Source organism: Podarcis tiliguerta (assembly GCF_965153285.1).
Source record: "Podarcis tiliguerta genome assembly, chromosome: 10".
Taxonomy (NCBI): Eukaryota; Metazoa; Chordata; class Lepidosauria; order Squamata; family Lacertidae; genus Podarcis; species Podarcis tiliguerta.
The window spans coordinates 26303045-26316384 of NC_139543.1; the positions used below are offsets into that span (position 1 = coordinate 26303045).

A 13340-nucleotide genomic window follows, 5' to 3' on the forward strand; every position below is an offset into this window, starting at 1 on the left:
GCCTCCTGCTGCCACCACGCCGCCGGAGCACGATTTTTGTTCTCATCCTGAAGCAAAGTTCTTAATCTGAAGTACTATTTCTGGGTTAGCAGAGCCTGTATCCTGAAGCGTATGTAACCCGAGGTACCACTGTATGCTTTTCATTCTGTTTTATCATTGACATTCTGTAATGTGTTTTAAATGTTTTATACCATCCAGGGATCTTTTGAGAAAGGGTGGGGATATAAATTGAAACAGCAGCAGCAGCAGCAGCAGCAGCAGCAACAAAAACCTTCCCCCAAAGAATCATGGAAACTGTAGTTAGTTGAGGGTGCTGAGAATTGTAGCTCTGTGGGGGTAAACTACAGCTCCCAAGATTCCCAGGATAGTGGATTTGAAGGGTTGATAGTATGAGGTTGATAGAGGGAGTGTGGCTTGGACACAGTTCCAAGGGCCAGACAGAGATGCCTGGAGGGCCACATTTGACCCACAGGCTTGTGATTCCTCACCCTTTTCTTTCATATGTGGTGGACCTGTAAATGGGTAAAAGGGTATTGGGAAATAATCCATAATGAATTGAAAAAAATGTTTAAAAGTACTTTAAAGAAAACCAGAGTCCTTTTTGTTGGGGATAATTCAGACGGAAATTTCCAGGTGTCAAAAAAGGTTATTTATGTATGCCACCACTGCAGCCCATGTTTTGTTAGCCCCAAAATAGGAAACAAGCCAGATCCCAACTAAAGAAGAATGGCAACTTAAACTGATGGAATATGTGCCGCTTGCGGACCTAATATATAGAATAAGAGAACAAGAATAACATACGTTTAAAGAAGATTGGGAAATGTTTATTGAATATATGGGGGGGGGGTTGCATACACTTGAAAACAATGGCAGCATTAAGATAAATTCAACAGTGTAAATAAGATTTGATGGATGTAACAATGGAATAGCGAATGGTTTAGTTTATGTAAAATATGCAGGGATTTATATTATGCAAAATGAACCATGGAAAGAGAAGAAGGGAAGTCATTGACATTTTAAGGATGTTTAAATGAATAATTGTAAAACAGAAAATTTAATTTGAAAAATGTGTGTGTGTAGATATGAGAGATTCCCTGCCCCTGTTTTAAAAGAAGATCATCCAGCAATTTCAAGTGGATAAAAACATCATCCTTTAAAAGCATTTGCAAGATAGATAAAAGCAACCTTATAATTCTACCCATCCTCTGCAGGCACGCACACACTCTGTGATTTGATGACCTCTTTTCTGCTTTCCCCATTCAGGACAGTTCTGTTTACTTTGACCTCAGTGGTTGTGCTCATCATCACAACTGACTGGATCAGCTGGGACAAGTTGAACCGTGGATTCCTGCCAAGCGACGAGGTTTCGCGGGCCTTCTTGGCTTCCTTCATCTTAGTGTTTGACCTTCTGATTGTTATGCAGGTACATTGTCTCAATATTTCTTCCAGGGAGTGCTGATGTTGCTTTCCTGCTAGAGTCTCCCCACTCCAGCCTCTGCTGTTCTGCCAAGGCTTTATAAAGTCAAATAAATGTTTGTTTCACAGCCGCTATTAATAGGTTTGCATTACATCAGTGTTCTAGGGCGGGGGGGGGGGGAGGTTTTAAAAGCTACTTGTTTTTTATATATATATATAAATCTGATTATTGCCAGCTTTGTTTTGCCAGGGTTTTGTGACTGTAGAAATGGGCAGTTGCCGTTTGCCAAAATGGAATGGAAGCAAAGGAGGAAATAAAAGGGAAGTTGTTTTGTGATAAAAGGCCTCCATTGTGAGGATGCAATAACATACCGAGGCAAGGTTTACAAAACTATCAATGTACAATCTGTGGTTATGTGGAATTAACAACCGTTCTCAACAGGCAGTCTTTTCCCCCTTTGTGCCAGCAAATTCTCACCCAGTCTAGCGGCAGCTTGTTGTGTCAGATTTCTTCCTACCAACCAGTGTTTCTAAGGAGATAGTTTTTTGTAGACCATCCAGGCTTTGCTCTTTCAAATTCCACTGCTACATTGGGAGTCCTGCACAAGAGAAGAGCAAAAATGTCTTCAGGTGGCCTTTCAACTCTGCCACCATTTCAATATTCACACATACACACACAGGGCTCTGGCAGACAAAGTAAGAATTTTCTTTGATTTCGATTGACTTTTTTGTCACTATTTAGAGCAGGGGATGCAGGTGGTGCTGTGGGTTAAACCACAGAGCCTAGGACTTGCCGATCAGAAGGTTAGTGATTCAAATCCCCGCGACGGGGTGAGCTCCCGTTGCTCGGTCCCTGCTTCTGCCAACCTAGTAGTTCGAAAGCATGTCAAAGTGCAAGTAGATAAATAGATACCACTCCAGCGGGAAGGTAAATGGCATTTCCATGTGCCATTTCACCAGAAGCAGCTTAGTCATGTTGGCCACATGACCCAGAAGCTGTACACCGGCTCCCTCAACCAATACAACGAGATGAGCACCACAACCCCAGAGTCGTCCGCGACTGGACCTAATAGTCAGGGGTCCCTTTACCTTTACCTTTGCCAATGTAGTGCCCTCAATATGTTTTTGGACAACATCTCCCACCATCCCTGATCATTGGCCATTCTGACTGGTATTTGTGGGGGATGGAGTCAACCACATGAGGAGGCCCATGGTATGTTTACCACTTAGCTTCTAACCATGGTGGCCTTAGAGTCAATGTAGTTGGCAGAGATTGGTGGGTTGGTGAAGGAAGGGTTGTGTTGGTCACTTGGCTTCCTGATGGTGAGCATTGCTGCCAAGGGGAGAAGTGGCAAGGCATAGGGAGCTTAGCACAGTGTGGGTGTGGCAGCTGTGGCTGGCAGTGTATCAGAACAATTGTCAGCCATGAGGTCTTCTCTCATTAACCTCGGGAACTTGTAGCCAGGAAAACTGGTGGGGAAACTGTATCTTCCTTGTGTTTCTTCATAGTAGAATATGTCTAAGCCATCTCCAATCTCTTTCTACTCACCATTTGTGGTCTGGATTGAGTAGGTTGTTCTGTAGGTGGCAGCTGTGTGGATGGTTCAGAGGGTTAGACCCAGTGGCATAATATGTTGCCAGTGCCCAGGACCATGTGGAGGAGATTGAGAGGGAGGGGAATGGATAGAGTACTCATGTGCATTCAACTGCCCAGCAATCTCCACATCACCCAAGAGATCGTAGCCACAGAGATAAGAAAAGAGTTGTTTGGTTGTTTGGAGATGTCACTTCCTAGTTCACATGGAGAAGCCATGTTCAATGGAGCCCAGCTCTGTGCTCCCAATACACCACCAGTTAGACCAGCCCTTGCCAATGTGGTTTCCCTTCAAATGTTTTGAACTACAACTCCCAGCACTTGCTGGCTGGCCCGAGACACCTGGAGAGCAAAGACTGAGCTGGTCTTGCTGGCCTTTTTTCTCCCAACCATCCTGTGCTTCTATCCTTCAGTGCAGTTCTACTGAGAATGCCAAAGCAATATGTGATGTAATGGTTGGTTCCAGTAGGCAGAAACCTGGCTTAATAATAGTTTGCCTCTGAACTTTGGTTTAATGGGGGAAACTATGAAAGTGTGACCGTCTCTTTTACAACGTGATGCAGTTTTCCTTCCACTTTTGTTTTGCTTCCCCAACCCACTCTTCTTCACATTGTGTTTAATAAGATGCAAGAGAGCTTCTAACAAATGGATCCACTTTGTGTGGCCGCAATGAGAAACATGAATATGAATAGCCCCTACATTATCCTATGCAACACTGAATATCATTATACTGAAGGCACAGGATGCTGCCACCATTATTACTAAATCATTCCTTTGACTATGAAAAATGAAGTCACCACAATATGACCTTGAGGGTATCGAGCTAAGAGGGAAACTTCATTTGAAAATCCTTGGCTTCAGTGCTCCTCCATATATATATATTTTACTGTGCAGAGTAAGTCTTAAGTTTAATTGCATTTTTGAATGATGTTTGCACAGCAGAGTTGTTATTTATTTAAAGATATTTATCCAGGATGCACACAACGGAGGTGACTCTTCTTATTTACAAGGTGGCTCCGCTACCTGCAAATTGCCATTGCAATAAAGTTAGGCCGACTCAGGCTGGTATTAAATTACAGGTTGAAATAATAATAATTGCAGTAAAGGCCTTCTAACCAAACTAGGGACCAACCAGAAGTGCCCTAAATGCTCATATAAATTTGGTTCAGTTGTACTGAGAACGTTACTTTCCACTTGTGGATTATTTATATAACAGGAGAAGCCAATGTGGTGGCTATCATATGGACTACAACTCCCATCATCCCTGAATAATCAGCATCCCGCCAGGGCTGATGGGAGTTGTAGTCCAGCATCTGGAGGGCACCGTATTGGCTACTCTTGCTGCACACCATTTCCTGTGATTTCCTCCAAATTGTTACTACTTTATCTGCAACTAACTTTAGTAATAGAAACAGAACAGGACTGAGCCACAGTTTCTCAGTAAATAATTTCCGAACAGGTTTGTTTTTTTGAAAAGCAATATTTTTGAACACCTGAATGAAGCTGTGGATCCAGTCTTAATATTGCTTAATATTAGTTTAATATTACTAACGGAAGCCATGAGCTTGGTCCCTATTCCTCTCAGTCCTCTGCTTCCTTAATCCGCCAACATGAACTAATAATCATAGAGGGTGATATCCAGCATTAGCCACCCTCAGAATACAGTCACTTAAGGCAATTAAGTAACAGAATCAAATTATTTAAGTCAATTGATTTCAGTGGGTTTCCTTGGCAATAAGTGTTGGCTGTCACCCAGAGTTTAATTCAACATTAAAGTGAGCCATATCCTGTAAAAAAAATTTTTTATTGAAAATTTCCTTTGTTAAGCTGTTCCTAAACTATTGGACAATTTCAGTTCTCCCCTGGATAATGTTTGGCGAATTGTCCTCAACCCAATTTCACTGCCCAAAATAGCATGGGGAATTCTGGGAGGCCATTTTCACTCAACTGTAACTACCAGTCATCTAGAATTGGGTCCAGATTTAAGTCAGTGGGTCTACTCTAAGGATGACTAAGTTTGAATCCAACCCCTAGTGTGCAAAAGTCATTCTCAGCATTGGGGGGGGGGGGGGATTGTTATATTGAATCCCTGCTGAAATGGTTAGGATTTGGTGTTTATTTCAGCCCAATATTCATGTCCCTTTTTAACTCAATGCAATGCAACTGTGGCAGTTGCCATCGCAGCAACATTTTTGAAATGCATCATATCCCATCATGCAAGGCAATGGACCCAAAGTTGGGGGGTGAGGTTTTGGAGGCCAGGATGATACCGACCCCCCCAGCATATACACACGTATAGGACCTGTTTTGCACTCGTGCAATATCACTTCACCAGGCAGTGTATGTGAATATTGCATCCACATGAGGGTTCAACTGTATGAATCTTTCCAAATTCGTCAGCACCCTCCTGTATAGTTGTGATATTCTCATACTTTCCTCTGTGCCATGGGGCCACACCAGACAGTGAAGTACTTCTCATGATGCTAAACAAATGTATGTACAGTTTGCGAAGAAGGCGTAACAGATTTTTGTAACTGCGCTTATATTTTTAACTGTTGTTTGCTCATCTCACTTTACAAGAATTATTGGCCTCAAGCTGATGGAGCCAATTTAAGTGCAAATATGTTGTTGTAGTCATTTAGTCGTGTCCGACTCTTCGTGACCCCATGGACCAGAGCATGCCAGGAACTCCTGTCTTCCACTGCCTCCCGCAGTTTGGTCAGACTCATGTTTGTAGCTTCAAGAACACTGTCCAAACCATCTCGTCCTCTGTTGTCCGCTTCTCCTTGTGCCCTCCATCTTTCCCAACATCAGGGTCTTTTCCAGGGAGTCTTCTCTTCTCATGAAGTGGCCAAAGTATTGGAGCCTCAGCTTCACGATCTGTCCTTCCAGTGAGCACTCAGGGCTGATTTCCTTAAGAATGGATAGGTTTGATCTTCTTGCAGTCCATGGGACTCTCAAGAGTCTCCTCCAGCACCATAATCCATAATTCTTTATGGTCCAGCTCTCACTTCCATACATCACTACTGCGAAAACCATGGCTTTAACTATAGGGACTTTTGTTGGCAAGGTGATGTCTCTGCTTTTTAAGATGCTGTCTAGGTTTGCCATCGCCTTTCTCCCAAGGAGCAGGCGTCTTTTAATTTCGTGGCTGCTGTCACCATCTGCAGTGATCATGGAGCCCAAGAAAGTAAAATCTCTCACTGCCTCCATTTCTTCCCCTTCTATTTGCATACAACCCATAGTTTTTAATGATGCATCTAGTGCCATTTTTTGACCCTGAGGCTTTGGCAAGCCCAGGTGCTTGATAACCTTTTTTTTTTAATGTAAGACGGCGTTCTGTGTAACTTCTTCAGAAAACAGGGCACAGATATGGATGCCCAGTAATAATGAGCACAACAACAAATCAATGAAACCCTCAGCGCCTTCTTTATGAGATACCCTTATGGGCTGATACACTCAGCCTTCCATTCACTGCTTCAAAATTTATTTCTTTGACTACCTCCAAGGACGACATTCTCTTTGACCTATCCTGACACGCATTAGTCTATCTGACCCACCTCATCAAATTTATCAGACTTTTCCCATCTGGATTTAATTAATTTGGTAGAGGGAATCAAGGTTAATTGTTGACCTCATATCAATCAGATTTGTGTTTCCTAGGCCTTTTCACTTCCCCACTTGCTTTCATATGTACCTTGACCTTCCTATCAAGGTTTCACATGATTTATGGCATCTATCAAGTCCATGTGCACCTTACACTTCCATCTTTGCTTCCTTCATCATTCTGAGAATACAACAAAGAATTGATGTGTAGCTCTCTTTCCAGTAACACTGGCGTTTACTTGTAACTTAAGTGTAGCAAAATTGGGCTAAAGTATCTTGAAAACAGTTTTCTTCAAATTGGGATGTGTCCATCAGATCACACTTTCCTGCTAAGCATGTATTGATGGTTTATTGGTAAAGGTAACAATATCGGTAATGAAAGTAATTGTAATGCCATGGGGGAAAGTCTTAGTTTCTGTTCCGTTTCTAACATCTGCATCAACATTTCTGTGAAACAGAGAACAATCTAAAGTTAGATCATTTCAAGCACACATTAGAAGTAAGTGGGATTCTGGACTGAGAGAAATACAGGGATTTATGACCTGTATTGTAATTGGGATCTTAACTCTGAACAGTTTCAGTAAGTCCATTCCATTAATCAGGCACTGTGACATGTCTGACCTTACTGTAATAGCAGATCAGTTAGAGGTATAACTGAAGTTATCTTGTAGAGAAATAATTCATTATTGCTTAAGCCCTCGGAACAATTGCGCCAGAAGAAGCACATTAAATTCAAGGGCTCGGAATATTTTCAAGTTTGGACATTGCCAGACTTGCAACAAAAAGTGAAAGCGATGCCTTTCTGCTTTAGATTGGAGCTCATTTTACAAAGGGGGCACATAGAGGAGACAGAAAAACAATGCCATATCTTGAATCTGCTATCCAAAGCATCTGTTTCATGCTGGGGGGGGGGGGGGGTTAAGCAGGTATACCTTGCTCATAGCCCATGCATCTCCCAAGCATCAGGTCAACATTCTCCAAACTCAACTCACAACTTCTGAAACAGATCTGAACCTGTCCCTGGAATTGCTGCCTCTGTTGCCTTGCCAAGGCAGTTTTGGCTTTCTGCACCATCAGTATGAAGCATGTGGTCTCTAAAGTTATATCCCAAAACTCCTAGGGTGACTACCCTGTGGACCTCCAGCTGGACTCCAACTTCCATCAGCCCTTGCTAGTATGGCCAGTGGTCAGGGAGAAGTTGTAGTTCAATAACAGCTGGAGGCCTACAGCTTTACCACTCTTGCTATACCCACATACTCGCGTGCACTGAAATAGCAAACAAGAGAATGCATTGAAATGGCAGCTACTTACATTTTTGTTGGGATTGAGCATCACTGTAATGAAGGTTAGCAGCCATGTTGTTTTCAGAACATAGTTGAATCTGTGGCTCACAGTACAGCTTTATGAAGAGTGATGGGGACTTAACAGCTAGTGAAGCATAATATCTTTGAAAGATGAGATAACAAGCATCTGGGCAAACATCAAATGGTGGACCCGGTCATTATAGGAACTGACTCAGACCCTGAAATCATCATCTGAAGATGTTCTTTGTGTGCCTCCTCCATGAGATGTCAGGAGGGGGGGGAACATGAGAACGAGCCTTTTCAGCGATGGCTCCTCATTTGTGGAGTGCTCTCCCCAAGGAGGGGAGAGGGGGGTTCTCTCCTTCTGGCCATTGGTCAGCAGTCATGGCTATTTAATGCTTTTCATTAAAGCATTAATGAATGCTTTAATGAAGCATTCCCACCAGTCATTGTTACACAGTCACATTATTTGCCGCTCGGGAGGGGATGGATATTTCAAGGTTGAAAACGCAACTGTGTCGAAATAATAGAAAGCTTGAAATGGCAAAAACTGCTTGCTTTCTGTCTTCCCCTCCCTGTTTTCTCACAGCTATTCTGGTACAGTGATTGGCCTCTGCAGAGAATATCCATCTGCTGTAATTTTTCTCTGATTGACTCCATTGTTCTAAGATGTGCCTTCCGTGCTTCATGCTTCCTCATTGTTGCCTGTATTACAATGACAGTAGGTGGATTGGTTGTCAAGAGTTTCATTCTCAAGAACCAATGCTCAGAAATGTCTTAATTTGCCCGTGAATATATACTAGAATTTGTTATGCTTTAACAGCTATAAAGGTTAGTGTTACCTTTTTAGGAAGCAAACTGCAGGTACTAAGATTTCTGCGTCTCCCCTTTGTTATCTAATTCAGGGGTGGAGAACATTTTTCAGCTTGAAGGCTGCAGTTCGAGGGGCCACAGACCACCAGGATGAGGGGGGAGAGAGCCAAAAACAGGCAGAGAAATGGATGTTACTCCTAGCTTTGTGCGAAAGGTTACATTCCAGCCAAGCAACATACATCCTCCATCCTCCATCCTCCATCCACCCAAACCGCTTGAATCTGGACCACTACAGAATGCATATCAAATCAGTCATGTTTATTGGTTTGAACGCTCTCCTTCCTATCAAAATTCCCTACAGAAAAGTGCATATCACTGAAAGGGTTTTAGCTTCCCTATCTTCCTGATATGCTCATTTTCTGGCACGATGAAATTTCAACATTCAAATATGTAATTCGTCACCCGCAGTCTGAAAGAGCATAATTTTGCAGGAGGCCTGAATGACGTACGTTGGGGTTCAAAAAGTGGATTGTAAGCATTCACTTCTCTTTGTCTAGCTCATGTCACACTGTTGCATTCATCTTCCAAACTGCCCTGCTACTCCATTGATTCCCATTCTCTGAACGCTACCTTAAAATAATTACATGTTAAGCTCTTGTTTGAAATGCACCTTTTAGGCTTGTCTCAGGGACCATGGGATCTCACAAACATAATCCTCCTTGGGCACACTGATGCATATTAGCAACTGCATGCATAGTGCACACCAGAGTAAAGAAATTGTTTGCTGTTAGCGCTAGCATATACAGAAACAGCAGGAGAAAATATGAGTAATGTTGTGTGTCTGATTGCTTCTTTTCTGCATAGCCGATTAAATGGCAGTTGTTTGTGCTTCCTCAGGAAGTTTGATGGCTACTGGAGAGTACCTTAGTTGAAAGGCACACTTATTTTTATTGCCTTTGAGCGCCTGCAATGTACCATAAAGCTATTGCCATTTTTGCATAACAAAAGGGATATGCATGCTTAATCACTAGGTGCCTTGCAATAATGACTACGTTAGGTATATTAGCATCTGTTATAATAATACTTTATTGTGGCCATTAATGGGTAATTTTGCTTCTCTTCGCCATACAGAGGTAGGGATTTTTAAAATTTGTTTTTTTGCCCGCTTTGTTTACATAGCAATTGAATGTTACAGTTCTTTCCCAAGAATGCTTGAACTCTTCCAAAACTGCACATTTAATTTTTTTAAAAAGGAGAATGCATTTTCAACTTGTTTTAAAATAATAAACATGAACAATAACAGTTTTAACACAAGCCAGGCTTCTGGCATCCCACTGGTCAGAATCAAAACATGTTTGTAAAGTTTCCACCTTAGCTATTACTGCGTTCTCACTGGATTGTGTTACAATTGTATTATGGAATTTGGCTTGCGTGGTAATGGATTAATCTTAGCTAAGTAAGCATGCCAAACAACATTTGTCTTATAAAGCCACAGGAGCTATGGCAATATTTTATCTTCTGCTAGCACATTTGCAAAGCTAAGCAGCGTCCGGTATGGTTTCAAACTGGATGGGAGACCGCATGTTGAGATTACCTGCATTGCAGGGGGTTGAACTAGAGAATTCTATGATTCTAAGGTGCAAATGGACAAGAGATGTCTCCTTGTGGTAATGTCAACACACACAATCACTTACTTATTGTTGAAGATACAGTGGTACCTCGGGTTAAGTACTTAATTCGTTCCAGAGGTCCATTCTTAACCTGAAGCTGTTCTTAATCTGAAGCACCACTTTAGCTAATGGGGCCTCCCACTGCCGCCACGCCACCAGAGCACAATTTCCGTTCTCATCCTGAAGCAAAGTTCTTAACCCGAGGTACTATTTCTGGATTAGGGGAGTCTGTAACCTGAAGCGTATGTAACCTGAGGTACCACTGTACTACAGAATTGATCCAGCCTCTATGGCTTCCGAAAGGCATGATCACGTTTGAAGTTTGCATAGCATTAGAACAAAAACACCTTGAAATGATCTGTAATGACACTAGAGAGAGAAAACAGACTTTGCCTTCCTCGTTCTGTACATAAATTTATGTTCGCAAAATTAATCTGTTCTCAAAGTTCTATTTGCTTGTGCTGCTTATATCTTATTTATGGGTTTGTGCACAGCATTTTACATCTCTTCCACTGCTACGCTGCTCTTCTGCTGAACAGACTGGAATAAAGGTCTCAATAATGAGTCAGTCTCTGCCCTTGGATTTGACATGGCACAAAAGGAAAGGGGATTGGGAAGGAGAAGGAAAAAGGCAAACACGGGCATTCATTGTTAGCTGCAGAGTTCTTGTTATGATCAGCTGGAGCAAAAATAGTCCAAAGAGAGAAGTCAAAAGTTCCTGGTCTCTCTGCATGCCCCCCTACACCCCAAAATTGGCACATGTGGTCAGGTAAGCCCCCAGAACAGCATATGGGGAATGGATAGGATAGATCATTCCAACAAGCAAGCGGATATGGGTGCAGTAGCAGAATGTTTCTAACAGTGCAATTCCTCCCTTAGTAATACCTCCAAGTAATACCACAAATACCTTTTCTGATTAGAAGAGTAAAATTCGATTAAATGTATTTTTGGAGCAGATTTCTATCTGTCACATCCATTGGAAGACTTTGACCTCAGGTGCTGTCAAGTATGAGGCAGATTTAATTTTACATGTGTGGGTGTGGGTGGGGGTGGTGTGGTGTGGGTGTAACAGTGTCTTGAGAAACGTAGACTGAAAACTGTATATAATTACAGTTGGAGACTGAACTCCACTGAAGCCTAATTAGATAAAAAGGGGAGGCATAAATAATAGCTAATGTATCGCTCCCACCAAATTAATTTCTGTTCTGATGGCTGATATTGGTCGCTGTAAGCAGGATGAGTTTTAGTGTTGCCTTCTGTGGGAGTAGCAACCCATTTGCTTGTTTGAGGAAGTAGAAACCCTGACTGCTTTTATATTAGAGGAAAGACAAGGTAGGGAACCTAAGACCCTCAGGATGTGCCTGGATTCCAACTCCATCAGTCCCAGCCAGCATGAGCAGTGGCCAGGGATGATGAGACCTGCAGGACAGCCAAGGTAGGACTGTATAGGAGACTGTGCTTCATGTTTTTGCCTTGCCTCAACTTTCTCTGCAGTGATAAAGCTGCTGCCCTTCACCTGCAGAGCCCCCAATTGTGGATAAAAAGGTAAAGGTAAAGGGACCCCTGACCATTAGGTCCAGTCGTGGCCAACTCTGGGGTTGCAGCGCTCATCTCGCTTTATTGGCCGAGGGAGCCGGCGTACAGCTCAGGGTCATGTGGCCAGCATGACAAAGCCGCTTCTGGCAAACCAGAGCAGCACACAGAAACGCTGTTTACCTTCCCGCCGGAGCGGTACCTATTTATCTACTTGCACTGGCGTGCTTTCAAACTGCTGGGTTGGCAGGAGCAGGGACCGAGCAATGAGAGCTCACCCCGTCGCGGTGATTCGAACCACCGACCTTCTGATCGGCAAGTCCTAGGCTCTGTGGTTTAACCCACAGCGCCACCCTTTTCCCTCAATTGTGGATCGTGGAGGACAAATAAAAAGGTGGTTAAATGCACTAGCAAGAGCTTCAGCAAGAGCTGCATTTCTACCCCAGCAGAGGCAGCAGGCCAGGATTAGAGATGTGGAGATGTGGAGAGAAATTTGACTCAGTGCACCTTTAAAGGTGGATACAGAGAGCCAGTGTGGTGTAGTGGTTAAGAGCGGTAGTCTCATAATCTGGGTAACCGGGTTCGCGTCTCCGCTCCTCCACATGCAGCTGCTGGGTGACCTTGGGCCAGTCACACTTCTCTGAAGTCTCTCAGCCCCACTCACCTCACAGAGTGTTTGTTGTGGGGGAGGAAGGGAAAGGAGAATGTTAGCCGCTTTGAGACTCCTGAAGGGGAGTGAAAGGTGGGATATCAAATCCAAACTCCTCTTCTTCTTCTTCTTCTTCTTCTTCTTCTTCTTCTTCTTCTTCTTCTTCTTCTTCTTCTTTTATCCTCTTAAATTTAACTTGTATCACTGATGTGTGCTGGCTGTGTCATCAGAGTAATGCATATTTAAATGCAGGTATTTTGTGTTCTTAAAAGCACATTTCCTTCACAGACCCTCCAAGTGTCTATTTTCCAGGGGCAGTCCTGGATTTACAGAAACTGTCCTGGTTGCTGATTTGATTTCAGAATGTCCCACTTTTCCTTAGGACATCCCTATTTTCATCAGATAAATGTTGACGGGCATGGGGTTATGCAAGCCAATGAGATAACTAACTATACAACCTTCAGAAAAAATATGAAGGCAGGCCTATATAGGGATGTATTCTAAATGTTTTATTATGTTTATATAACATATTTTTCGCTCTATAGAACACACTTTTCCCCCTCCAAAAATGAAGGGGAAATATATCTGCATCCTATGGAGCGAATGCAGGCTTTCGCTGAAGCCTGGAGAGCGAGAGGGGTTGGTGCGCACCAACCCCTCTCGCTCTCCAGGCTTCAGGCAGCTATCCGCAAGCCTTCTGAGCGTGGTGGGGAGTTTCCGCCGGGCTCCAAAGGCTTGCGGATAGCAGCCTGTTC

The 13340-nt window shown here is 43.1% G+C and overlaps 1 protein-coding gene across 1 annotated transcript in view; it reads left to right on the forward strand.

The window, feature by feature from the left end:
• Nucleotides 1-13340, forward strand: part of TMEM117 (transmembrane protein 117) — a 206723-nt gene that overhangs the window by 163599 nt on the left and 29784 nt on the right. The window contains exon 6 of the mRNA XM_083399846.1: nt 1264-1423. Within this exon, the coding sequence (XP_083255972.1) occupies nt 1264-1423 (160 nt within the window). The remainder of the gene's footprint in view (nt 1-1263; nt 1424-13340) is intronic.